This window comes from Cebidichthys violaceus, unplaced genomic scaffold, assembly GCF_023349555.1.
Source record: "Cebidichthys violaceus isolate CVI_PGR_0920_01 unplaced genomic scaffold, fCebVio1.0.p SCAF_13, whole genome shotgun sequence".
NCBI classification, from domain to species: Eukaryota; Metazoa; Chordata; class Actinopteri; order Perciformes; family Stichaeidae; genus Cebidichthys; species Cebidichthys violaceus.
Window position 1 is genome coordinate 2352041 of NW_027176296.1, and position 27756 is coordinate 2379796.

General features: G+C 41.4%; 1 protein-coding gene across 1 annotated transcript; it reads left to right on the forward strand.

Moving 5' to 3' along the window:
* The first annotated feature begins 401 nt into the window (after positions 1-401).
* Positions 402-27756, forward strand: qsox1 (quiescin Q6 sulfhydryl oxidase 1). Its single transcript, XM_068707339.1, has 13 exons — positions 402-886; positions 1859-1959; positions 3730-3778; positions 3937-4039; positions 5256-5346; positions 5599-5744; positions 8796-8930; positions 9014-9143; positions 15870-15992; positions 17963-18101; positions 19445-19621; positions 24994-25155; positions 25764-27756. The coding sequence occupies exons 1-13, from the start codon at positions 595-597 to the stop codon at positions 26558-26560; spliced, it is 2445 nt and encodes an 814-aa protein (XP_068563440.1). The 5' UTR covers positions 402-594; the 3' UTR covers positions 26561-27756.

Genomic DNA, 27756 nt, shown 5'->3' on the forward strand with positions numbered 1-27756 from the left:
TAAACCAAAAGCTTTTAGTTTGACGCGCGCGCGCGCGCGCGCACACACACACACGCACACACACACACACACACACACACACACACACACACACACACACACACACACACACACACACACACAATAAGATTTCAACCTCATCTCATGGCATTCCTCATCTGTTGTCAAGGAGATAACTCCATCCGCTAAAGAAGGTCGTGCGATACATTTTTAAAAACCCAAATAAAAAATTGTCCTTAAATTAAGATTTTTGTGTGTATTTGTTTATTTAACTCATTGTGAATGTCCATAATAAATATATTAATGCAAAACAATGTAAGTCTAAATACTATTAATAGTCATTAAAGGTTATTTCCTGTATGAATTTCCTGATACCAACGTTTCATCTTCACGTCAGACGTCAAGTAGCGACATGAGTGACTGTGGAGCGGGTGTTACATAGTTACTTGAGGTGTGTTTTAATAAAGGACTCGGAGTTCAGGGGGAGGAACCATGAAGCCCGCTGACCGCCGCGAAAGTGAGGGAGAAAAGTTGTGTCAAGTTTTGTGACACGGAGGTGAAAACTTGGTGCGTTTGCAACTCGGACGGGGGAAGATGGCGCGGCGCGTCGACTGTGCCACGTTTCGGTTTACCGGAGAAATACACACATATGCCAGAAAGATAGCAACATCCGCAGTTTGGTTATGTTTCTGTCTCCTTTTCCCTTCCGCCGCGGAGGCTGGACTGTACACCGCTTCTGATCAAGTCGTCTTGTTGAGTCCGGAAAATGTGGAGTCGGTTTTGATCAACTCCACAGCGGCTGTATTTGCGGAATTTTACGCTTCGTGGTGCGGACACTGCATTGCCTTTTCTCCGGTTTACAAAAGTCTGGCGAGAGACATTAAAGGTTGGTACGGTTCTGCTGCAAGTCACGTAAGTTAGTTGCAGCTGTTTGCAATGACATTTGATTGGTATTCGTCCGGTAGAATCATTCTTATCCTATTTCACTCTTCATTGTTTTTGGAAACACTTTCAGAGCTTGTAAAACCAGCAGAAAGTGTCACAGCTTGGTTACATCTCCCTGTATTTGTTCTCATGTGCACAGTGAGAACACCAAGCTGTTGTTTATATGTGTTAATTAGAGCATGTGATCTAATGAATGTCTTTTTTTTTACACAGGCTGTCCATTACATCCTCCCAACTGAGTGTGTCATTGTAGCTCATGCGCCGAATAAATATCACAGAGCCATAATAAGAAATATTATTCGGATGATATCATGTTTTTAAAAATGGCAGGAGGCCTGACACAGTCATAGTGTATTTCAGTCCTATGTTTCACTCGCACGCACGCGCGCGCACACACACACACACACACACACACACACACACACACACACACACACACACACACACACACACACAGTCAACAATGGCAACTGGTGTCTTGGCATGCTGTCAAATGCTTTTTCTTTGGAATTAGGAGGGTCATCCATCTGATATTTGTGGAGAATGCAGGAGAAATTAGGATTACATGCAGATGATGTCACTGGCACCATGTCAACCCTCAATCTGTGGATGTCTGTCAGCTACATTATATACAGTACATGTTGACAACGAGACATAAACCGTCTGTGTGGGGCCCACCATTGTTGCTTGGTTTAATGAGTTTGTGTTGCCCTCTTTCACAAATGCACAGTCATATGAATAGTCTATTTAATATATAGGGTTTTTTTCTTCTTTCATTTTAGGTATTGATATACTGAAATGCATATTGGCACGAGGACAATGCAGGACCCCATCCAGTGTCAGCAGACTGTAGGGGTGCAATAGACAGTAAACTAAATATTTACTGTGGCTCTAATTCATGTCTGTTCTTCAGAGTGGAAGCCAGCTGTGGACCTGGCAGCTATCGACTGTGCTGCAGAAGAGAACAGGAAGGTCTGCACTGCCTTCGGCATCAGAGCGTATCCCACTATCAAGGTATTATACAGAATATAAACTAATATTACATTATACATTACACGGTATTATACGGAATGTAAACTGTTTACACAGGCCCACATTCTGGGGTCATGACGACTGCTGCAAGAGAATCCACTTATTTAACAATTATAGTCCATGTAGTCTAAAATATGTCCCTCTGGCTCTGTGAAAGACACAGCGGAATTAAGTGTGTAAGGGAAAAAAAAACAAAGAATAGACAGGGCACCTTTTGTTCTGTTTTTTTTTTTTTTTTTCATATTAATAACATTAATTGGTAACAAATTTAATAAACAATTCATTGTTTAAATAATTTGTTCAGCAAAAGTTGCCAGTTTTCAGCTTCTCAAATGTGACTGTTTGCTGGTTTTCATAGTCTTCTGTGATACTAAACTAAATACATGGTGCATTTGTCATCCTATCAACTTGAATAACTGGCAATCTAATTGATAAGATAAATAAAAAAACAAGTTGTAGCCCTAATTTGATGAGGTACTGCTTGTTTTTCCTTAATTCAAAAAGAGAGAGAAGCAGGTGCGCTCGAAGGAAAACTTTTAAAAGACCTTATTCTATATCAATTTCCTTCCTTTACTGCATGACTTGAATAAAAGAATACATCAGAAACAACTCCACCTATTTTTCAGCCAGTCAGTTGGTCTCTATTTTGCAGTAGCACACCAGACGTCATACAAAAACAAACTATTTCTAGTCCCTTCACTTCCATTCAACTCCAGTACATGTTCTGAAAGTGACCATAAAATCAGGAATGTTCACAGTTTTCCTCAAACATGCCTGGGAGCTGCCTTTATTCAACACTCCTATGCTATGTTTGATTTTGATTAGCATGTAGAGCATAATGTGCATACGCATGTGTGGAAACAAAAGATGTATTTGCAGAAACTTTACAAAACCAGAGTTTGACAAACCAGAGTCAATTCAAGAGTTTTACTTTTCATTCTTAACTAACCATACGCTATGCATTAGTGTGTTTTAGTTGTTAACTAGTGATTACATCGTAAACAGATTTAAATGTTGTTGTTTTTTAAATCACTCTGAAGCCAGTATAAATAAACACTGCAATTTCTTCAGCAGTTGAACAGTTTTCTGTATTTTTTGTTGATTGTTTAAAGAAATGAAAAAAAAATGTGGGCATTCAGCATTTACTTCAAAATGTGTTTTGTTAGTGTTATTATTCAGCTTACAAGGGACTTTTCTAGTTCTAAAAGTAATATTGTTGGAATTATGTTTTATCTTATGTGTAGAGCAGCTCATTTTGAAAGGGTTTATATGTAACTTTCGAAGCTCTGGGTGTGAATGTGACAGATTGGGTTGTATACTGTAGATGCAACAGTCTAGTCCCAGTCGAGTTAACTTATGCACAAACATTCCAGCTTCAAACATCTGCATTTGTATTCGTAGCTTACCTGATTAGTAAGCAGTAGTGTGTTTCAGAATCTCTCCTATCTGTCATCCAGCAAGAGCCAATGAAACAAAGAGCTCCCTCTGTTTGAACACACAATGGAGCTTAAACATCTGCGACTCATTTTAACCAGGAAGGATTTAGGGGTCAAGGCGGGCAGAGGGAAAAGCAGCCCCCACCCATCCCCCCCCCCCCCCCCCCCCACCCACCGAGTGACCGACCGAACATTACACAACATCGCTTTGCTTCTCTCATGGCCGTGTGAGGGCCGTCTCATCTGATCTCACTTCTGTCTTTCTCTTCACTGACTTCCTCCGTAACCTGAACCTTCTGTCTCTTTCACTTTGCAGTTCTTCCATGCTTATTCCAAGGCTGATTCTACAGGACAGGCTTTTAAAGGTACTACTACGCACACACAAGCAACTCAAGCCAGTGAAAAATACAATTGTTTCATAGAGAAGCTGCCGTTCGTAGTAGTTTCACATGCTCAGGTAGTCATTAGTGAATGATAATCCACAACACAGTATAATGTTCTCTTGATGCCCTTTGACCTCCAGCTTCTACTCATGATGTTCGGGTCCTCCGTCACAAGATCATAGACAAACTGGAAAACCATGAGGAGCCGTGGCCCCCTGCCTGCCCCCCACTGGAGCCCACAAGGTAAACACACACACACACACACACACACACACACACACACGCACACACTCGCATACCTAATTTTCAAATGTTAATCTATCTGTCAATCACTCACTTATTAATCTCTCCTCGCTACTGATGACATCCACTTATGGTTTATTTTGATGAAGAAAATGTGTGTGTAATTATATTTTACAATATGTTAGTAATGTTTTTGCAAATAATTATGATAATACTTTTTAAAAACCTATTTACATGCATTGTGAGGAAGGACTAGATGCAAACAAGTCTATATTCTATCCCCCATATTCACCCTCCTATCTCACACTTCTATTGAACATGTGCTGACCTGCTGTTTTCCCACAGTTTTGTAAATTATATTTGCATGTTTACATTATTTCTTCTATCCTTTGTTGCATTCTTGTGATCGCTGTCTTGCTGTAGGATCATATTTCCATCATGTTGCATCATTTTGTTTTATGTCATCATTAGCTGCTGCACTGTTTTTTTATTAGTGACTGAGGGATCAAATGTTTCCACTTAGAAGAAAAGTCTTCGTTAGATCTTCTCGGCCTGCCTGCTCTGCCCACATACTGCCTTGTGTTGTATGTATGTATTCACACACAGGCATTACACGCAGTTTATTACCATGGTAGTGCAGGAAAAGGAAGCAGGAAGTCAAGTTTATTTCTCTTTTTATGTCTAAAGGGAAAGTAGCGTAGCTCGTCACAGAGTCATGAGGTTTTCTTCTTCCCCTTTTTCTTCTTTTACAAAGACAGTAAGTGAATTTGAACCCTTGTGCTTTCCTGCTTCACAGCTTTTCTCAACCAGAAATGTGGAGGTATGAAAGTATGTAATTATGTTGTGGTAATAACATACTTGAAACCAGATATAAGTGTAGTTTTAATGTTTATGATTGTAGGCGTGGATGCTGTTCAGAAATAAATAGTCTTGTGTGGGGATGAAGGACATCGAAGGCCACTCAAAAATGTGTAAAACTCCTGCCCAAATTAAATAAAGTCTTCTCAATTTAATGTCAGAATTTTCCCTTTTTTCTTTTAAGATGAAATATGTCCATAAAATCCTGGACTTACCTAATCCTTCTTTTTGATCTCTGCTGGATCAGTAGCTGATCCCTCAGATTTATCGGTGAAGTTTGGCGTTTCTTCCCGGCTTAGCATAAGTCGTACCTGGGATTCCAGTCTTACGTTTTGTCTGCTCATCTCTCTCTCACCAGCCAAGCAGAGATCGACAGCTTCTTTGAGACCAACAACGTTCAACACCTGGCTCTGATCTTTGAGGACACTAAATCCTACATCGGCCGAGAGGTAACGGCTCATGTCTCCATCAACCTGAGCTGTGTGTTTCTTTCTCCTCTAGAATATTATTTCTTTCCTGGCAGTAGAAGAGACATGCATAAAGTTACTCCAACTATGTATGTTTAACTTCAGCCAATAAGACTAGATTTGTGGTCAAAAGAAGCTGTTGTAATGTTTGATTGGAAATGATTGGACATCACATGGACAAATCTTTTCTTTTCTTTTCTTTTTTAAACTGTCTGTGTGTTCTCTGTTGTTCAGGTAACCCTGGACCTGTTACAGTTTGAGAATGTCGCAGTGCGGAGAGTCCTGAGCACTGAGGAAGTTCTGGTAACCAAACTGGGAGTGACTGAGTTTCCATCCTGCTACCTTTACTCTCCTGAAGGCAACTTCACCAGACTCCAAGTGTGAGTATCTATGCAATTTATAATTAGAGTATTATCTTCCTGACAATGTTTGTCAGCCTGCACAAATGGATATAATGCATTGTGTAGATCATAATAATAAAATATTGTTTTTTGCATTTCATTATAGATGTACTGTATAATGTTTCCCTAATGATAATAAGGATTTTTTTTTTTTAATACCACTTTATGAAGGCTTTTACAAACACACCCAGTGTCTGGTAGGTCTCTCATAGACAAATTATAAAGACGGGGTAATTAAGATTGTTTCCAGCCGTTCAGTGTAAAGCGTATTATATTAAACCAGTAAACTTTAGGACACGTTCACCTCTCTCCAACATAAGCTATACATCTGTAACCAAGTAAATATGACTTACTTGTTCAACTTTTTATTTACATTAGATACTTTAAAACAGATGGTTGGTTCTTCTTTTATTAAGTTTTTAAAATTAAAACCTACCCTATTTATTGCCCCCTCTTACTTTTGTCCAACCCACACATATACGTTTTGCCAGCTGGATTTTTGGTGTGAGTGCGTCTTGAGGGTGGAAGAGGTTACACACTTATCGGTATCTTTGGTTCATGAGTTCTAGTGACCTCGTAGTTTCAGCATAGCTCTGTCAAACTTCCACCTGAGCAAAAGGTCTAATTAGCCAGAATAAGTGAAAACACCTGTGTGGGTGTGCAGGACAGAACTTGAGTTTATACAGTGTTCCCCAATAAGGGTTACAGGAGAAGTCGGTGCCGGGGCAGACTCGCAGTCTGAAGGTTTTATTGTTCCTTTCCACAATAACTGGCTTGGGACAAAGCGGACAAACCCAATATGTAAACATGCAAATAAAAGAGGCCAGATTGTGGTTGGGTCAAACTGGAATAGTTAGCATGGCTTATCAATAACAAGCGCCACCTCCTACAGGATGTAACGATGCACTCAGCATGACCTAAGAACATCCATATTTGCCTATGGTTATCTGTGAAGTACAAAACAGTTCTTTGTTAAAATTGTAAAAAACATTGTTGTTGCCATTCTGAATGTGTTTTCTATCCACACGATTTGTCAGTGCAATAGGCTGCATTTACAAATTAAGCTCAGAGCTTTAACTACTAGATTTTCAACAGTAACTTTAACCTGAAGAAAGGTCATCACTTGATATAGGTCCAAGATATAATATTTCCCCGTTCTTATAAGGAGAATTCAAAATAGATACCCCAGTTAGCCAAAGAGATGGTGAACAGTTTTAATTTGAATTGAGGAACTAACTTTTAAAAGCAAGTGGGTGGATGTGATATGGGAAAGGTGTTGAGCGTGAGCTGTTTTTGTATACATCTTGTATGTTCTATACGTGGTACATATTGATAATTTTATACATATCTTGATAGCGTCTCAAACTTTTTACAGTAATTTCCATTTGGCTGGATCTGAAATACACCAACGCCATGTTTATTTCCCTATTGTTCCTAACGCCACGACTTTGCTTGCTGCCGTAAACCTTCATCGTGTGCTCATTATCTGAACCCTATTCATGAGAATACTTTTAAACATCTGGCCTCTTAATGGGATCAGAGCATCAAAATCGTTCCCATTATTCACCATCATAAAGCAGCGCTGATCATTCCTCACCCTGCAAATTCATCTGCTGTTTCTCCCTCTTTGTTTGGCTGTTTCAATAACTTGGCATGCAAAGAGGACTCTTTTTAGTTGACAAATGCAAAAAGGAAATGATTTATTGCTGATTTATTTATTCCCCCCCCCCCCCCCCATCTCTCCCCTTCCAACCCCCCTCATCTCCATCACTGTACAGAGGGGAGGTTTTTTAATTTCTTGCATGAAAACAATGCCATTGCTTTTCTGGCTTCACCTGCCAAACAAGCCCCAGCCGCACCCGGCGACAGATGGCCTCCCATCATCACTGAATGTCTGATTGATCCTGGGAGAGGTGTGTGTGTGTGTGTGTGTGTGTGTGTGTGTGTGTGTGTGTGTGTGTGTGTGTGTGTGTGTGTGTGTGTGTGTGTGTGTGTGTGTGTGTGTGTGTGTGTGTGTGTGTGTGTGTGTCACATCCGTCATGCATGTAATGTGTGCTGGTCCCAGGTGAATGCATTCCCTCCCAGCCCACCCTGATGCCTTCCTGCCCGCCGGCCCTGGGGATCGCTGGATGAATGGCTCTCCCTCCACATCTGTACACTCCCACCAGACACGCAGGTGTAATTGAGTCCTGGGCTGGTGTGAGTGAGCGTGGGCACAGAGTATCCATCCTCCTTATTACCATCCTGTTCCAGTTTTTACGATGCTCTCTCTCTCTCTCTCTCTCGCTCTCACTCTCTGACCCTGACAAGGGGAGAAAGCAAATGAGAAGAGGATGTGAGGGAGAGGGAGCACATTAATGGCTGCGGTTCCCGTTGCAGGGTTATCACATGGCTAAATGATCAGCGATCTCTCAGTCAGCTCCACGCTACTCTGGCACCATCTGTTCAGTATTTAAATGCGTTCCTGTAAGTGTGTAAAATATATGGCGACAAAAGAAAATACAGGTCATAAAACATTTTTTGTAGCAGCGGACTGCTGAAACAAAAGGTTGAAATAAAAATACCAAACCTGTGTATTTTTACATGGCTGTACAAACTGGGGTCCATGTAAACTATAATGCCAGAAGTGTGTGGACAACAAAACAATACACCTATATGTGATCGTCTAATATTTCATTCCAAAATGATGGGCATTAAGAATCTGCTGTAACAGCTTCCCCTCTTCCATGCAATATTTTGAAACCTGGCTGCTGAGATTTGCTCCCATTCAGCCATAAGAGCATTAGTGTGGTCGACCACTGATTTTGGGTGATGAGGTCTGACTTGCAGTCTGCGTTTTAGTTCACGCTTCAAAGGTGTTGGATGGGTCAAATTCTTTCACAGCAAACCGAAGAAACGTGTCTTGATAGAGCTCTCTTTGCGCATGGGATGATCATCATGTTGAAAGCAAGAGAGGGGTGTCCACATACTTTTGTGCATAAAGTTTACGTTGACCTAAGGGTCAGTCTCACCTGTCCTTCTCTCCCTCAGCAACATTGAGGCTCGTACTTTTTACTCCTACGCCCTCCAGAGGCTGCCGGGAGTGACACGGTTGGGGAAGCCTCGACCGGTCACCACAGACTTCCTCACCAACAACACACAAGAGCCCTGGAAACCCTTCAACAGGTATGGACGATACATGCTGCTCTGTCTTTCTGTCTGCTCAAACTCATGACTTGTTGACATGAGGTGTGTGATTGCGTGTTCAGGTCCAGAGTGTACATGGCCGACCTGGAGTCGACGCTGCACTACTCTCTGCGTGTGGAGCTGGCTGCTCATACTGTCATCAAAGGAGAGGCCCTGACTTCTCTCAAGAAGTACATCTCTGTCCTGGCAAAGGTAAACTTAATAGAGAGAGCGCTGCGTATACACACACACACACACACACACACACACACACACACACACACACACACACACACACACACACACACACACACACACACACACACACACACACACACACACACACACACACACAAGCCACATGAAATGTGAAAACCAAATGATAGACAGCTCATTATTTTATAATATTTAGATTTTCAGTGTTTTAAATAGTAGAAAGATGGAAAGCTGGTGACAATTGGTTAACCACATCATTAACACAAAATCCAGGTAAAATATCTGATTGAAATAAATAACACTTGCCGTACAAACATGCTGTATTTAATTATTTCATTGTTTTTTCTTTGAGAACAACTCTGTTGCATAATAAGCTGCTCATACATTTTCTTAGCAGTCCTTGTCACCAGGGGACAGAGTATTGTTTACTGTAAACTATGACAACACCTTTTGTATTCATAGGGACACAACATCTGTTTTAAACGGATTTGTTTCTATTAAAACAAATCAGGGAATTGTCTGTAAAATATTCATAAAACAAAAAAGACAAGCCTGTTTTACAAATGTGTAGTTGCAGCAGGTCACCACCAGATGGAGAGTGAGACAGGAGAATGTTTGATCACGTTGTAGATTTGAGCTGTTGTTTTGCAGCTTTTAGCTCAAGTCCCCCTTTTAAGAACATGTGCTTTTATTCCTTTAGATCCATTAGATTATTTAGCAAATTTACCCAATTAATTGTTTTGTTTGATGTACTTTTGCTTTTCAACACACACACACACACACACACACACACACACACACACACACTTACACACATTACTGGAAGCAGAAGTGGATGCCATTGTCGAGAGCAGGAGCACAAACACTCTCTCGGGTATTGTTGACCCTCTTCATGTTGGCTCCCAGGGGGATTGAAGCGTGGCTGCCACCTACTCGCTGCCCAGAGGCTTTACACAAGCGCAGCCACCACTCCTCCTCTTCCTCTTCCTCCTCATGCAGTTTTCCTATGTGTGGTTTCACACAGGCATCTCTTTAGATAATTGTGAACGTTGCCAGTCCTCGGTTGTTTTGGTGAACCTCAATCTTCAATCCATCTTTTCCCGTTAGCGTTCACCTTCTGCCTCGTTCCCTCTTTTCCTCGCTGAAGTGTGCCAGCCATGCAAACATGTTGTGATGATGAGGCCTGACCTGCTAGCCCTGTCCCTTTTGGCTACGCACCAGACTGTCTCACTGCCACCAATCTCTGTGATTATATCTCCCTCTCTAGGGAGGCGGTGTGTGTGTGTGTGTGTGTGTGTGTGTGTGTGTGTGTGGCAGAGCACTGAGGCCTCCCATTAGCTCCAGTTTGTATAGTCAATAGCGGCAGGTCCCAGTGGTATTTTTACCCTGTCCCCCTACCATGATGGACCAGCCGCTCAGCAGGGCTTTGTGTTGCTGAGGAGGCCGTCATTGTTGCAGCTGACCGCGACTTGTGACAGTCCGTATTGTTGTTTGACTGAGCGATCTCGCTTCAAAGAGGCCGAATCCTTTCAGTCAGTCAGCTTGTTAGGAACAGTTCATGTAAGACAAGCACCTACTGTAGATGTGAAACCGGAATTGAAGGGGATTTCGTTTATTTTGAAAAGCAAACACATATTTAATGACTTCATTTCTATATTATGGTTCAAATGATACAGTTAATATGCAGAATATGAGAAAATTAAAAGTACTTTCAGCTTAATGTCTTTTCCTCTATTGTTGTTTTTCATCTATATTCAAATAACTGTTTATTCATAGATAAATTATCTCTCTGATATTACTGATGCAAAATGTAAAAATCTGACACCTGAACTCTGTGTGAGTCATGTGATTAGATTAGAGTGAAAGTGACTCACAATGTCCTGACCACAGTGTGAGAGTCATCACTTCATGCTGGTGACACGTCTCCTCTATCATGATGCACTTTTTAATTTTTACCAAACTGGATAATTGCTGGAGAGTGTATTTGCATACGTTATGGGTATTGTCATGGGTGATATTGTGTGGTCTTGCCGTTATGCAGGTGTAGGGGCTGCAACTAATTCATATTTTCATTGTTAAACAGACAGTTATTTTCTTGATTAATTGATCAATAATTCTCTCTATAAAACATCAGAAAATTATGGAAAAATTGCCAGTTGAACATCTTCAGATTGTTTTTTTACTTATATGTAAATGGTTGCACATAAATATTTAGTCAATCGCCTTATCATTGTTATGTACATTGTGAGGACACGCAAAGTCTCTGTGTAAATAGACATTTATTAATCTCCTTCATGTTTTCATTGTTTTTACTTGACCTAAAAAATATTTCACTCTGTTCTGTCCAAGAATTGTAATTCCACGAATTGTTTATTTCTTTTCAATCCACAATCATCCCATCATTGCGTCTCCACCCAAACATGTAAACATGGGGGTTGTTTTTTTTTGACCCGGTCATAATATTACTAGATTTACTGTCTTGTCAGGCTGAAGCCGGATTTATGAAGCCTCTACATGTATATTAGGATTAAAAAAGTGGATCTTGGGAAGCATGAGAGCATTACAGCGAGGTTTTTAAGGATTACACCTCTATCCTGCTTTTCTTGAAAGAAGCCCTTCAGCCCAGAGGGGACAGAGGGGCAGGAGAATTAAACAAAGAATTAAGAGGGGGGGCTTTGAACTAAAGGGACACAGGCTTCAATTCTTTGCACGCATAAGCTCAGGACATAATGTTCAAATATACCTATATTACTAAAGATGCTCTGTGCTTTTCTTAAAACCAGCTGTCCGTGTTATTATGAACCTATTAGTTTTAATAAGCAATTCTCAAAGAAGTTGTTTCATTTAACGGTTTTCTTTTGTAGTTTGCCCATAGTGACAGTACAAAACAAGTACATCTGTCTAAAGATAAGGCTGCTGTTTGCATGGCTGTGGCACGTGTCTGCAGCTCCCCCGGGTGAATTGAAGTGAGATTATTATCAAGGAGCTTCACCCCGGTCTTTTGCCCCGCGCCTGGCTTGGTCTGCCCTGTTGCAGCCAACAGATGCCTCCCTCTTGGGACCCTCACCACAAGGAGCTTGCGGTTTCTCAAGTGCTGCTGATACTAATCGGATCAGGATGACATATTGCTGGGGTGAAGGGGATTGTCATGGTCCAACTGGTATGGGGGCAGGAGGGATGCAGGGTTAGAGAGGTGTGTGTGTGTGTGTGTGTGTGTGTGTGTGTGTGTGTGTGTGTGTGTGTGTGTGTGTGTGTGTGTGTGTGTGTGTGTGTGTGTGTGTGTGTGTGTGTGTGTGTGTGTGTTCAAGCTGGAGAGAACAAATGTAGAGGGAGATATTTAGTAGAGATGATAAAATGTAGAGGGTTTATAGTTTGATCACTAGGTATTCCCAATAATGAATTTGATCTTTTAATCGAGTAAAAGGCTGTCAGCTGACAAATGTTATTGAATAAGTGTCTAGTTTCTAGTAGGGTTTCATCTGTTGTTGTTGTGTAACTGTGATGCTTGTTGATGCATCATCTAAAAGGAGCATTTTGCCTCTCATAATTAATTACTAAACACTTGCACTGTTTCTAAGAGTGAGTATTCATGAAGGAGAAAATGGTTCTTTAAATACATCTTATATGTGAAATACAGACATTATTTTGGTGTAACATATTTAATCATTTCATTTTTTTTTTAGTGCAAGTCTGTTAAATTACCACTGTTGCCTGAAAGTGAATGTTGTCACTTGACCTGTCTTCCTTCAATGTCTGTCACTGTTTTTGGCACATATTTCATCAACATCTCTGTGAAATATATATTGGCATATTGACTGACATTGTGCACCATCAATGTTCAGGGCCAGGGAGCCCAAGAGGGAGGTTAAGAAAAAGAGAAAACAATGTCAAATGAGACGTACAAGGATAAAACATAGCAAGATGACACTGACCAGTATCTGATTACATAAATATTATTTTGTACAACTAAAATGTTGAACACGGTGAACATTTGAGCTTTTAGGCCATCAGCAGACCAGATAGCTCATGAATAGTGTTGCTTTGGTGATGCTAACTTAAACCCATTAGTGGGAAACACCTGCGTTTTCTCTTCTGGTTAAATTCATATGGCTGTTTAATGAGCTTTTCTGACCGGGTGGCATCCAGACCCCAGAGCCAAACCTAAACCTGTTATATCACTCTCCCAGCAGTGAGCACACATCAGAGGCCTTTGTCTACTCTTTACATCCCACCTTTAGTGTGTGTGTGTGTGTGTGTGTGTGTGTGTGTGTGTGTGTGTGTGTGTGTGTGTGTGTGTGTGTGTGTGTGTGTGTGTGTGTGTGTGTGTGTGTGTGTGTGTGTGTGTGTGTTCAAGATGGAGAGAGCAAATGTAGAGGGAGATATTTAGTAGAGATGATAAAATGTAGAGGGTTTATAGTTTGATCTCTAGGTATTGTGTGTGTGTGTGTGTGTGTGTGTGTGTGTGTGTGTGTGTGTGTGAATAAATAATGTTTGCTGTTGAAACGATATTGAAAGCAATTATAGTAGATGATGAATGTTCAGTAGGTATTTATTAAATATACATATATTTTTTGCCGGTGCCTGGTAACTGATTATTTATTTACTCATTTATTTTTAATGACCAGTATCCTTGCGATTGACTGTGTTACTAAGTCATGTAACGCAGCTGCTAATGTATAGTTCAAACTTTAATGTCCCATTATTAACCAGTATGTTAAATGTCAGCTGTTTACACACAGCAACATCGCTTTCTGTAGGCCAAGTTGACGAAAGGTGAAAGGCGCTGCGTGGAGTCAAGCGTGCTCTGGTGCAGAGGGAAGGACGCAGGACTGTTCGCTTTGGACAAGGAGGTTTAAGCAAATCACTGGGGGTCTGGTTAAGTGGTCAGGGTGTAACACAAAGATCCTGTTAGAGGGTGATGAATAGACGGCTGAGCCATTGACTGAAATGCGTGTTTGTGTGTGCGCAAGATTGTCAGTGTATGTAAGCGTATTTAGTTGAACAAATGGTGGAGGCCAATTTAAAAATGACTCGGTGATGCAAATCAAAAAAGGTCCACATGTTGGGTGACGCGAGCTGGCTCTGTCGTCTGCTTTCTGTTTTTCTTGTATGTTTTCTCCCTCAGATTCACCTCAACTTTGTAGAAATCTATAGTCCCCATGCACTTTGATAATAATTATGACAACAGAAATTGTTAAGAGATTGTTGAAAGGAGTTCTATCTTGTTCAGTCTTTCAAAACAAAGTAGAACTGCAACAATTAGTCAGTGAATCTTAGTCGATTGACAGAAAATGACCCGGCTAACTTATTTGATAATCCAATCCAACTCATTTTTTAAGCAAACCTGATGGTAAACTGAAAATCTTTGCTTTGGACTGTTGTCTGGCAGGGAAAGACATCACCTTGAGCTTTGGGATATTATAACGGGAATTTTACCTATTTAATGACTTTATAGATAAAATGATCGATGAACTATTTAAAAAAAAAAAAAAATTATAAAAAATTGAGCAATCGCTAATGAAAATACTGTAGTTGCAGAGCTAAATGAACGTTCCCATGGAAGTTGTCTATTTGCCTGTTGTTTAAGTGTTGGAAAACAGCTTGATCCCTTTGCTGTGTCTATTTCTGAGAAACAGGACCATTATCATAAACCTTTCCAGTGAGAGGCTTACAGTAAGAATACGAAGCACATTTAGCTGAAATGTATTAAAGCGCTCTTCCCTGAAGACATCAGCTGTTTCTATTGTCAGTAACGTGTGTGAAGACACGTTTGTCTGTGTCTGTCTTTACTCTGTCATCACTGGTATCAGACACCCATCAGCTGGATTTCCTCTTTCTCTGATAGTTACAGTGTCATGTTTCCTCCCAGTTGTGGTTGTTACCATGGTAGTGCTCGTTTGAAAGGATGTAAATACACATCAGGAGGAAGCGCTGAGTAGACAGTGGTTAAGTGGTTGTTAGTGGCTTAGGAAATGGATCTTAATGAAGGAAGAGGCTTAAGTTCGGCTGCTGTCTCATTTAGTGAGTTTCTTTTTAAGGGAAAACACGCAACCACAACTTCTGTGCAGCTTATAAACCTCGTGAACAACATGGTTGAGGATTCCTGATTCCTGCTCGGTACATTGTGTGTTGGAAGGACAAAAACTATGGTAATCGAAGGTGAAGATGTTGATTTGAAGTCTCAGTGTTAAGAAGTATGAGCATCAGTGTTAGCACATGAGAAACAACACTTTTATAAATAGAAGATATAAACATTAGCACAGTCTACATTTCATGTGCTGGAAGACAGACTTTCTGTTCCATTTTCTGAACTACTCCCTCTCAGTGAAGATTCATTAGTGTATATACGTAACTGACTGTGTGCAGGAGTTGTTACTTCTCAATAAACTAAACCTGCATTTGGAGCTGAAACAATTAGTTGATTCATTGATGATGTAATTGACAGGAATCTTCTTTGATATGAATGTATGCTGGGTCTTCTATGATGGTAAATTGAATACGTTGGGGTTTTGGGAAAATGCAATTTGCATTTCTCATAATTTTCCAATATTTTATAGACTTAATATCTAATGGATAATCAAATCAAATAATCGATAAAGAATATAGTGGTTAATTGTATTCTTTCTTGAATCTTGTTTGCTCCAAAATCAACAGTTTTGTCTCTGTCATCTCTTGAAGCTAACACCCTTAACACCAGTGTGTTCTGTTGTTTTATGTCTGCAGTACTTTCCAGGCCGTCCAGTGGTGATGAACCTTTTGAAGTCTTTAAACTCTCGGCTACAGAACCAGACTGGCGATGAGATTTCCTATGAGGCACTCGGAGAGATACTGGATAACACAGCTCAGGTGAGTCAAGACAGACCTGTATAGATAAATATCCAATAAGTTTTCAACTTGGGCCTCTTTATTATCAGTCAAGCCTACATCCAAATTGTTTTTAGCTAACTTTTTTTGTCCATCTTCAATCTTTGGTATTCATTGGATTCAGAGATTTGTCCATTACATGCTGCATCGAGGAAGAACATTAATGCAAATTGAGAAAAGGAGCATACTTTTTTGAGCCTGAACAGGCATCTTAAAGGGAGAGGAAGGGAGACAGGGAAGAACCCGACAGGTGAGCAGCTGCAGGGAGAACGGAGGGCAGGGCATCACGAAATGCACCCAGACTGATTTGAGGATGTCCGTCTCGGAGGAGCCTCTTAGTTCCACCAAGATATCAAGGTCACCTGTCAGTCTGGGCACATAATCAGTTCAAAACTACCTCAGAGGCACCAAAGTGATGCCTATCCAGTCAAAACATGTTAAAATGTGATCTTGGGAATTTCTATAAAAATCCACCGTGAGTAGATAAAAAATGTGTTTTACAAATATCCAGATTTCTCAATATGTACTTTGTCCTTGTCTCCGTGCCAGCACATACAGCGGAGGATCTATGTGCTGTTGTCTTTGGAATGAAGCCTGCATGCCTCCAGTACCGCCCCTCGCAAATTGAAAGAGTCACTTACTTACATCATTAGCTTTTAGCAGGCAAATCAATTGATCAATGAATCAATGGAAAGGTATGAATAGACTCAGAGGAAATGGACTCTGTACACACACACACATACCAAATCTTTACTATTGACATGTGAGTAACCCTGTCAATCACAGCAGTGCTGGAAATGCATTGCATTGAGAGAAACGACTTTATGTCAGAGAAAATATGTTATTGGATTCAACTGTGGCTCGTGGTTAGAGATCTGGATAGCTTCTGTTCATTAGTGGAGGGCTGAGCCATTAACCTGAGATTGACTTCTTATTGATCAAGAAAACTACGTGGAAGAGCTTTCATTAAGTTGAACCGGTTGGGAGATGCTGGAGAGGCTCTACTTTTCAGAGAATCTTTGTAGTTTCATTTAAAGGATTAGGCTGGTTGATTCTACATTTTTCTTATTGTCAACAAATCCCATGAAAACCATCAAAATGTGAATTCCTCTCAGTACTTCCCTAATTAATATGGCACTTAGACATTCACCCCCACTGAGGATTTATTAAAAATGGGTCATGTACATATACTTCTGTTTTCTTTTTTTAAATGCAAGATTTTCTGAAACATCTGGGTTTTTCAGATATTACGAAAACAGGATTAAATCATGCATTTGTTATAGTGATTCCCAACCAGGACTACTTGTACATGTAGTCATGTTTGTCATAATAAAAGAACACGTCAGTGAAACAGTGTGGTGTTTTTGGTCAGCAATGGACTGAAATAAACACTAGAGCTGCGACGATTAATCAATCAGTCGTCCACTATTAAATTAATCGGCAATGATTTTGATAATCGATTAATCGTTTTGAGTCATTTTATGTAAAAATCGTCTGATTCCAGCTTCTTAGATGTGAATATTTTCTGGTTTCTTTACTCCTCTCTGACAATTAACTGAATATCTTGGAGTTGTGGACAAAACAAGACATTTTAGGACCTCATCTTCTTTGGGAAATACTGATCGACATTTTTAACAATTTTCTGATATTTTATAGACCAAACAACAAATCAATTAATCAAGAAACAAATCAACAGATTTATTGACAGTAAAATAATCATTAGTTGCAGCTGTAATAAAGATGACTAAGTAATCTGAGGCCTTGGTAACACAGACAGTACTTGTTAGTAGGATTAATTCATTGTTGTTTTTGGTCTTTTCATGGGATTTGTTGACAATAAGAAAAATATAGAATGTCACCAGATTGATCCTTGAAGCTTTTTCTCCTTGTTTCCTGCTTCCCATTTGTCAGTAATTTGCATCTGTCTGTTTGTTTTTTTCTTTCTCTCTTAGTCTCCAGACACTGCCTTGCCTGAAGGAGTGAGGTGGGTGGGCTGTCAGGGTTCACAACCCCACTTTAGACGTTACCCTTGCGGGATGTGGACTCTCTTCCATGTTCTCACTGTTCAGGCCAAGAACGCAAGAGGCACAGGTACACACACACACACACACACACACACACACACACACACACTCTCTCTCTCTCTCTCTCTCTCTCTCTCTCTCTCTCTCTCTCTCTCTCTCTCTCTCTCTCTCTCTCTCTCTCTCTCTCTCTCTCTCTCTCTCTCTCTCTCTCTCTCTCTCTCTCTCTCTCTCTCTCTGAGGTTGTATTTCTGTGAATAGAAAAAGCCCATTGAAAGTTCAAGAAGATTGAGGTTGTAAACAAATTAGCCCAGGAATGTTTGGTAGAAAGCTTTTTATCACACTGACCTGATTTTAACATCACACACAGAAACACAAACAAATATCCTGATCAAGTTTTGACCAGAATTCTCTGGGTTTTTTCTTATGTTTTGTCATTTTGTCACAGCTAAAATTGAGCCTAATTGTGACTGTGTGAAAAGGGATTATGTTAGATTAGTGGAATGTGAGTGGTTAATAAAACAGGCAGATGACCGGAGGCTCCACTCCTGGCAGGAACAATAATCTCCCTTCAACACACACACACAGAGGTTAATCCCGAGGTTTACGGACCATCATGTGACCTGCAGATGGACCGGCCCAAAAGGGCGTCCATCTGGCCCCCCACAGACCACCAGCTTAATGGACATAGACACACATAGTGTACAGTATTGATCATAACATGAAGCTCCATTCATTCATATACACAGGCTGCATAGATGAAGATAAAGGTGTGAACACAAGCCCATCCTTATTTTCATGAAGAGCACACACACACTCCTACTGTCAGTACGATACATCTGAAGGTCCTGCTAAGCCGTGAACAAAAGCAAACGGCTCCAGGAAAATATGTTTGTGGACTATTGAAGTCCTGAGACAACAGCATGGCCACCATTCACACACAGTGTTAACTGTAGTTAATCTCCAGATTGGGTTATCCCATTCGCACAGATAATTCATCTCAATATGGGGTTAACCCAGCTCTCTGTGACTCCTGGCCCACATAACCGTGGGAATCCAGGAAGCTGTGGACCCACACTGCCATTAGCAAGTTAACACTACATTTTAATGTATAGAGACAACCAGCTTTACAAGAGCAGGTGATTGTGCTTGTTGAGGAGGTAATCCATGAGATTTTGAATTTTGATGTACTCTTCTCAACATGCTGTTTCATTACAGCTTTAACCACAGTTTTTAGTTGCATATAACTTAAGATGTTGCCACAAAAGTGTATAAAGTAACTTAATTAGGACATGGAACAATGTTGGTGTTAAGAAGGAGTCTGTGATATTGTTTTTGTTGTTACATTTGCATCACATTTCTCAATTTGATCAGATTACTGGTGATCAACATAAAATGGCATTTCCCTTCCAGATCCCCTGGAGGTGCTGAGTGCGATGAGAAACTATGTCCACAGCTTCTTTGGCTGCAGGGTGTGTGCCGAGCACTTTGAGATCATGGCGAGCGAGAGCTTGGTGGAGGTGAACACGTTGTCGTCAGCGATGCTGTGGCTTTGGTCGAGACACAATCGTGTCAACAACAGACTTACAGGTAGGAGTCAGCGCCATCATCAGTCGTTACTTTGCAGATTCCCTTTGGGCCAGACTAGAGGTCTTGGCATATAACTAAACAACCAACACAGGAAGATTTAACTTTGTTTAAAGTGAAGACCATATTTCTTCTTTCTGCTACAAGGAGGACGTGTGCTTTTTGTTTTGAAGGCCAAAATAAGGATGAGGCATGATTTAAGACCTTAGTAACAACAAACATGCATTCAAATGAGGTAAACTAATAAGAAGTGGAAATAAGCCGTTCAGCAGATTCCCTGTGGATTCGTCTCTGTGGCAGACTGTGTTGAGGTCAGTACAAGCTTCCTGCCACCTTGGTATTGGTCTAGTTTGTTTGACCTTAATGTAGTAATGTTTTTATCAGTTTTTTTGATGTTACACATGCTGAAACGATTCGTCAATCAAGTCTAAAAATGATCTGCAACTCTTTTGATATTCGATCGTTTCAATCATCCTTTAAGCAAAGACACCAACGTTTCTCTGGTTTCAGTCTCTCAAAAATGTTGATTTGATGCTTTTGGACTGTTGGTCAGACAAAACAAACAATTGGAAGATGTCTCCTTGGTTTCTGGGAAATTATAATGGCCATTGTTCACTATTCTTCGACATTTATAGTTATAGACAAAAAGACAGACATGTCATTGGCAACCGCAATCAAACAGAAGAACCTTGTACCTTGTTTATTAACTATGGCCAAGTGCGGCGAGCTGCCATTTATAAAAAGAAAAAGAAAAGGGTTGAGTGCATGAACCATTGCGGTTGCTATTGATGGCATCATCAATAGCAAATCTCTCTGACCAATCAAGTGTTTTAACTCGTATCGGCTCTGCTTGCTTGGAAACTGAACGAGGTGATACCAAAAATAGCACCAGGTACTATCCTCAACTTTTGCCAATGGAAGACCAAAAAAAGAAGCGTTTTAAGCGAGTCGAGCTGTGCTGTACCATGTAGTGGAATGCGGCATTAGTTTACTAAGCCATCTCTGTCCCTCACATCTTTTCCACTCTCCTCTTCTTACTTTTCTTACCTTACTCAATTTTGGGGGGAAGATTTTCAGTTCCAGTGTCCTCTAATGGTCAGTCAGTCTTTTGTAATGCGACTAAGAGGGGTGAGGGGAGGAGGAAGGATGGATCCTCAGATCAGACACCAGCTGTCACCCCGTCTTAGACCTCCAAGTATCATCTGCGTCTGCCTCACCCATTTTCTCCTGACCCCCCCCCCCCTCTCTGCCGTGTTTCATCCTTCTCACACCCTTACTTTGATTCTCTCCCACACCCCACTGTCCTCCCACTGTCACCTGGAATCTATGAGTAGGAATTTCAATCCAGGTCATCTATTTAAACGCAGCATAATACCCACTTGTTAACGTTTAGTTTAGCTTTACATAGAAATAAGAATCTTCTCATCTTTCCTTTTTTTGCATCAGAATGCCCCTTTTTAGTTTCTCCTCAGTACAGACTTGTCTTTTTTTTTTCTCTGCAAATGAATCTATAAAGTTTTCTCTCATTTTTAGCCTTGATGTATCAGCATATTACACTTCTGCACATCAGTCTCATGAGTATTAAACAGCTCTTGAGAATCCGTCCTCCCTTGTCCGTGTTCATAAGATTTTATTAGTCACAGGGCTGTCATTAACAGCCCACTTTGTTAAATCACTATCTTTTGTTTGTGTTGACTGCCCCCTCCTCTATCTCAGGCACAGCTTGTGTCCTGAACAGCAGGGGCCAGAAGGACACCCGTCCCTGCGAGTGTCTGCTCCCCAGACACTTAAACACTACTCAACCCACCACCTTCACCCATCCGTCTTCCCTCGCTTCCTCTATCTCTGTTGCAGTTTTTCTCTCTTTCCACTCATCATCCCCTGGGACTCATATCCTCCGCTTGACAAGTAATGGCACAGCATCCTCGCTGGATGGGTCCCCCAGGAACCAGCCCTCTTTATACCCACACACACACACAAGCGCACACACAATTCCCAAGGTATTGTGTGACAGCAGGTGGCAAACACCATGACACAAGCCACACACGCTCCCCCTCGTTTCCACCCCCTCCCAAACACACACACACACACACACACACACACACACACACACACACACACACACACACACACACACACACACACAGCCTTTCCGAGCATGGGTCAAGTTGTGGCGTGTGGCAGCGGGCGTTCGTCATGGTGGAGGGTGAGTCGGGGGTCCACAGGGGATAAGTCGGGTGAATCGGAAGGAGAGAGAGGGAGGAGACGGGGGTTTGGCTGTGTTTGTAGCAATAAGCGGCGGCGTCTCCCTGAGGAGAGCACACTCCTCCATCCACTCGACCCCTCCTCTCCCCTTTGCCTAAAGTGGAGCTCTTTAGCAGGCCTCCCCGCCCCTCCTTTCAGGAGCAGCCATGCATGAAAGAGCAGCTATTTGTAAAGCGTCCGAACAATTAATTTAGCTGGCAACAAAGAGGCCCCAGGGCCCTCGGTCTCCTCGCAGCAGCAGAATTAAGACCAGTGGCAGCTCAGTCCTGTTGCTGCTTGTCAACAGGCTGAGACTGATTCACATTTCTACAGACAAAACAGCAGCAGGCCCGGCTGCCTTCATGACTGTGTTCACATGCAGCACAGGGTTTGTGCATTTCTTCATGCAGAATAGTAATACCATACCAGTATTTATTAGACTGGGTGTCCTTTGAAATGTTTCCATACTAGTGCCAAAACGGTACAGGAGTTTTAATTTCCTTAAAATGTGATTATATTCTTGAAGGTAAAACAATATTAAGATAAATATGCAATACCTTTTTCACTTACACAAATCGTGTAACTTTATTAATTACTATTTGTCTAGTTGTTTTTATAATAGTTGGTCTTATTTAGTTGTTAAGGACTCACATCAGTTGTTGCGATTCCTGACTCTCATCGTACTAGACCGGTTACATCTGCTTGAGATGGAAAAATAGGTTTGTGTTGTTGTCCCCTTTTTGCTGTTACCGTGTTGTTGCACTGCTTGAATGCTAGATCTGACCTTTTTATAACCGCACCACCACCATACCAGTCAGTCCCATTTTTGGAACTAACCAGCAGCAGTATTACCTCTGCTGTCAGCCATGCCATGCCGAACAGCTCAGAAGGTTACCCTTGAACAATAGAGCTGTACAACCTCATCTCAGTGTGGTACATAATATTTATTTATATCAGCAGAGCCTCAATAATCTCAATGTCATATTCAAAGCCAAAAGGGCAAGTTCTGTTTTGCTGGGACTTCAGTTACCTTTCGGATGAAATGTTGCATCATTGTGTATATATATTTCTGTAAGCTTGCAAATTTCAGTGTAGATCCCTGAAATCTTTGTAATCGTGTCTGATTTACTCTCCTTTTGCTCATAATGTCAAATAAACTAAACTACACATTCAACGCCAGTTTTCCGTTTTTGATAGTTTTAGATTATCTGGAAATGTGGAAGTGTTAGATCTGTCATAGAATAAACAGATTTACTGGTTTAGATTTTTTTTGGATTATTTAAATGAGCATAAAAAGCCTGACATCATGCACACTCCCCAGCAGCCTTGATGGCTCGGTATGCCGTGCGGTGTAGGTGATCCTCACTTACAGAATTAGTGCTGAGGAAGCTAGTTTGACGTGCTGAACAATACATATTTATACCTGATGAATATGTATGCGCGGCGGTGATGACATCTCCGTGACAGGCCATTGTGGCAATCTCAATATGGCTGGTATGGCTAAAGTCACCCTGGCCGCAAACGTGGCAAGCTGATTAGAATAAGGAAGGAGATCGTGTGTGTGTGTGTGTGTGTGTGTGTGTGTGTGTGTGTGTGTGTGTGTGTGTGTGTGTGTGTGTGTGTGTGTGTGTGTGTGTGTGTGTGTGTGTGTGTGTGTGTGTGTGTGTGTGTGTGTGTGTGTACACGTCTGCTCTCACCTGCTGAAATGTGTAAAAGCCCCCACATGCACCCATGGGTTTCAGCCCATCCAGGACACAGTAAAATTGATGTATCCTTTATGTAAAGTACTGTATGCAGAGTACGTACACACATGCATATGACTGAGATTAATCTTGAGCGGCAGAGAGACGGAGGAGGGAGCAGGGACGGAGGTGGTGGAGGATGTAAATTGACAGTGCTGTAAAGTGACAGACCTGCTGCTGCTCCCCTTTTTTCCCTTCTTCACGCACACACATGCACACAATGGCCTGTTGGTGACAACAAGCAATTTATTACTAGATGGTGTGTGTGTGTGTGTGTGTGTGTGTGTGTGTGTGTGTGTGTGTGTGTGTGTGTGTGTGTGTGTGTGTGTGTGTGTGTGTGTGTGTGTGTGTGTGTGTGTGTGTGTGTGTGTGTGTGTGTGTGTGTGTGTGTGTGTACTTCCTTCCTTCCGGGCATTTGTGCGGAGTGTGTCTGTTGGGTATGAGTATTTTGTGTGTGTGTACACCTGTTCCTCTGCCAGTCTCTTTGCATGGATGCCATGTTGTGTGTGAGTGACGAGAGGCGTGAGTGGGCAGCGGCTACGTGAAAAGAAACATGTTAAGGAGAAAGTTTCTAATTCATTAAAAGGGCAGCTCCCCTCTGAGGTTTCTGTTGCTCTCATGTTCAATTTGGAGATTGGACTTTGCTTTCAAAGGGGTGTGAAGGGACAAGACAGGTGGTCCAGAGCACTGAGGTCTGCTGCCTGAAAACAAGGAGTGTGTGTGTGTGTGTGGGTGTATATATGTGTGTGGGGAAGCTGTCCACTTTGGCCACATCTATTATCTCACCACCCCTCCCACTGGGACATCCCAGAAGCCCATTGATCATTTGTTAGACCCTGTCATACACTCTCACAAACACACACACGGACACACACAAATATCAATCCCTAGATTACGTGCACACAAAAACACAGACAGATGATTTACATATACACACTTAAGCACATACATACACATATGCATATAGGCACTTAGTTTTTACGAGCACTGTGACAAGATCAAATGGGTTCAACACAGATTGCATCCAGTCCTTAAAGCACTTACATCCTCAAGTCAATGCACCAACAAGGAGAATAAAAGAAACAACAATGGATGAAGGCAGCTGACTGGATGCTTTATGTTGTGTGATTCCTGGATGTGACAATGAATCTGGATCCATGGAACATTTTTTCTATCTTCTATAAGATAGTGAGGTACTTATTAGTGTGTTAATGTGAGAAAGCTTCAATAGTGGAAAAAAATAGGCCTCTTTAGTTGAACTCCTGCTCTCATAAATGTACTTTAGAGTACGGGCAGCCAATGTTCTTAAGTATCACAAGCATGTAAAGCAATGTGTCATATTATCTGTGGTGGAAAGCATTAACCCTACTTCCGTGTTTATCTCTGCAGGTGCTTTGAGTGAAGACCCCAACTTCCCAAAGATCCAGTGGCCTTCACCAGAAATGTGTCCAGCCTGCCATTCGGTGAAGGAAAACGGGGAGCACAAGTGGAGCCAGGAGCAGGTTTTTCCCTTCCTCATGTCCTACTTCTCATCCAGCAGTATCCTCACAGGTACAGGTTAACACCATAGTTTCTTTTCAGAAGAGCTTGTATCTCATGAATTCAAGTATTTTACCAAACTACAGAAGTGTATTTCTTCCGTCAACAGTCTGCTCAATACAATTCTGGTCAATGATTCAGTTGTTGCTCTGTTTAACATAATGCTAAAGGATGTGTCGTAACAGACTCCCGTTCTCAGTAAGTGAAACGAATAAAAAGGGCCTAGATGATCCCACTGCCACCCGTAACCACCCAAATTCCTTGTACAGTATGTTTTGCTAATTTTTAGTGGGTTTAATGTAGTTTTAGGTTTTTTTTACTTCACCCTGCAACATACTTAATTTGGGTGTGCCCAATTCTATTGAATTGAAAGAGTTTATTCTCTAAGTCATATCAAGTCTTCTCTAATTTATGGACAGTATTTTTTTTTTTAATACTGCTATGTAATATGTACTTTTTTTTTTTTGCTGTAAGGAGTGAATGGCAAAGAGAGTTTCTGAGTCGGAGTAAGCTTCACTGTTGATTCAGATTAATTGAGGATGATAAGCAAAGCATCTGATTCTAGATTAGAGGTGATGGCTTTAGAAATGATGTCCCTGTCTTTCTTTTTGTCCTGTCAGACTACCTCGAAGATGAAAGCCAGATCCTGGCAAAACAGAGGGAAAAACATGCGAGTCAGCGGCAAGCTTTAGAAGCTCAGGGACGTGTAGAGAGGAAAGCCAGGGAGGCCTTGGACTCCATGACGCACTCTCTGCCATCGCAATCCACTGTGCAGGACGAGGAGGAGGAGGAGGAGGAGGAGGAGGACGAAGATGAGGAGGAGGAAGAGGAGGAAGGTGGGGAAGGAGCTGCAGCAGATGAGATGGAGGATAAGACATCGGAGACGACCCCCTGGGCCAAACCTGAAATGGAGGTGGGTCGAGGCCGGCGGCAGGCCCACAGGAAGCCAAGCATTGTGGGTTTGAGGATGCGAGAGCTGCAGGAGGACATTGTGGATCTCGACTCATTTGTCAACCAGCACTACAAGGCCAAGGCGCTGCAGGTGGCTGCCTCCAGCCGGGTCAAACAACGCACCCTGCAGAGGAAGGAGGAGCAGGATCCAGGGCCCGTGTTTGGGCTCGGCATGGAGCTGGACGCCGGGCTCGGGATGATGGGCCTGCAGCCTGTGGAAGCAGACTTTCAGCTGGACGTGGGGCAGCAGAGAATGAAGCGAGAACTGGCAGGCCAGCGCTTTGTTGAGGAGGCCGAGTTGAGCCACAGGGGACGTTGGATGTCTGTATTGAGCATTGGATTTTCCAAAGTGGACATCAGCCTATGTGTCATCCTTTATTTCCTTTCCTCCATGTGTCTTCTGGCCATGTATCTTTTCTTCAAAAACCGCCTCAGGCTACGGCGGGGTAAGGTATCCCTACCCTAAACCACAGTGTAGTCGGCAATGATTAACGTACATTAGGTTCATGTAGGCTAAGGTTGGGTTACTGTAAGGGGATGTGTCAAGATTAGGGCGATCTTAGTTGGTCCACTTAACTGTTACCTACAGCCAAAGCAGGCAACAGTGTGCTTTACGCTGAATGTCGTGGATGTGTTATGTCTAAATGGAGTGAAGGGAAAATTTGCAGATTACCTTCCAAATCTTTGAAAATTGGGTCAGTTATTTAATGTTACACCCAATTTGGCCTTTTCGGGCAGAACCTTAACTATGGAAAGTCCGTGAATATAGATATATATTTCCATAAGTGGGTTTCTGTTTGAAGTTAAGGATAATCATTTTTGATTTTTGTTTGACCACTTATGGAGGATAAAATAAATATGGGACTAATTCAAATTTGTATTTGGAAGTAAATGCAACTAATGCATTTTTTGTACAAAGGGATTTTTGTTGCTTTACTTAAATTTTGGTCATTTGTAATAGAGGGTTATTTTTTTATTAGTTTTTTCTATCTCTGAATAGGGCCAATACCTGACCAAATGTTTGTTTTTTTTCAGTCACAATTTTTTTTATTATACACGTAAAAATATTTGAATCATTAGAATGAATTACTCAAATAGGTTATTCTTTGATTTAAAAAAAAAAAAAAAAAAATCTGTTGTATCTTAAATTACAGATTCACTGTTATGAATCAAATCAATCATTGAGATCTTTCTGTTTGAGTCAATTTATCAAGTATTAAATTAAATGTTTCTGCATTTCTTTTAATACTTGGACATAAATGTGTTGTGGGTTTGTTGTAGGCCTGACAGTTGGATCATATTACTGAATACTGTGACTGGACCAGCAGGTCCGCACTAACTTTCCCCAGAGAAGAGCGGATCAGCCTTTTGTTGTTCAGCTCCTTTGAGGTGGTTTACTGTCCATGACACTGAGCGTTATGACACATCTTTGAATATTACATCACGCTGCTGAGTCCACATAACAGCTACTCTGGTTGTTTATGAAGTGTTGTGGAACGAGCGTCGCATATGTTCACACTGGACAAGGTTTTAGAATAAGCAGGATTTGTTTTTGGCTTTTGTCCATGATGTAAAGCCTTGGCTGGTCATCTCAAAAACACTGTGTTGTTCTGTTTGCTTCTTTGCCTCTGTCTGAATCAATAAAATTATTTTTGATAAGGA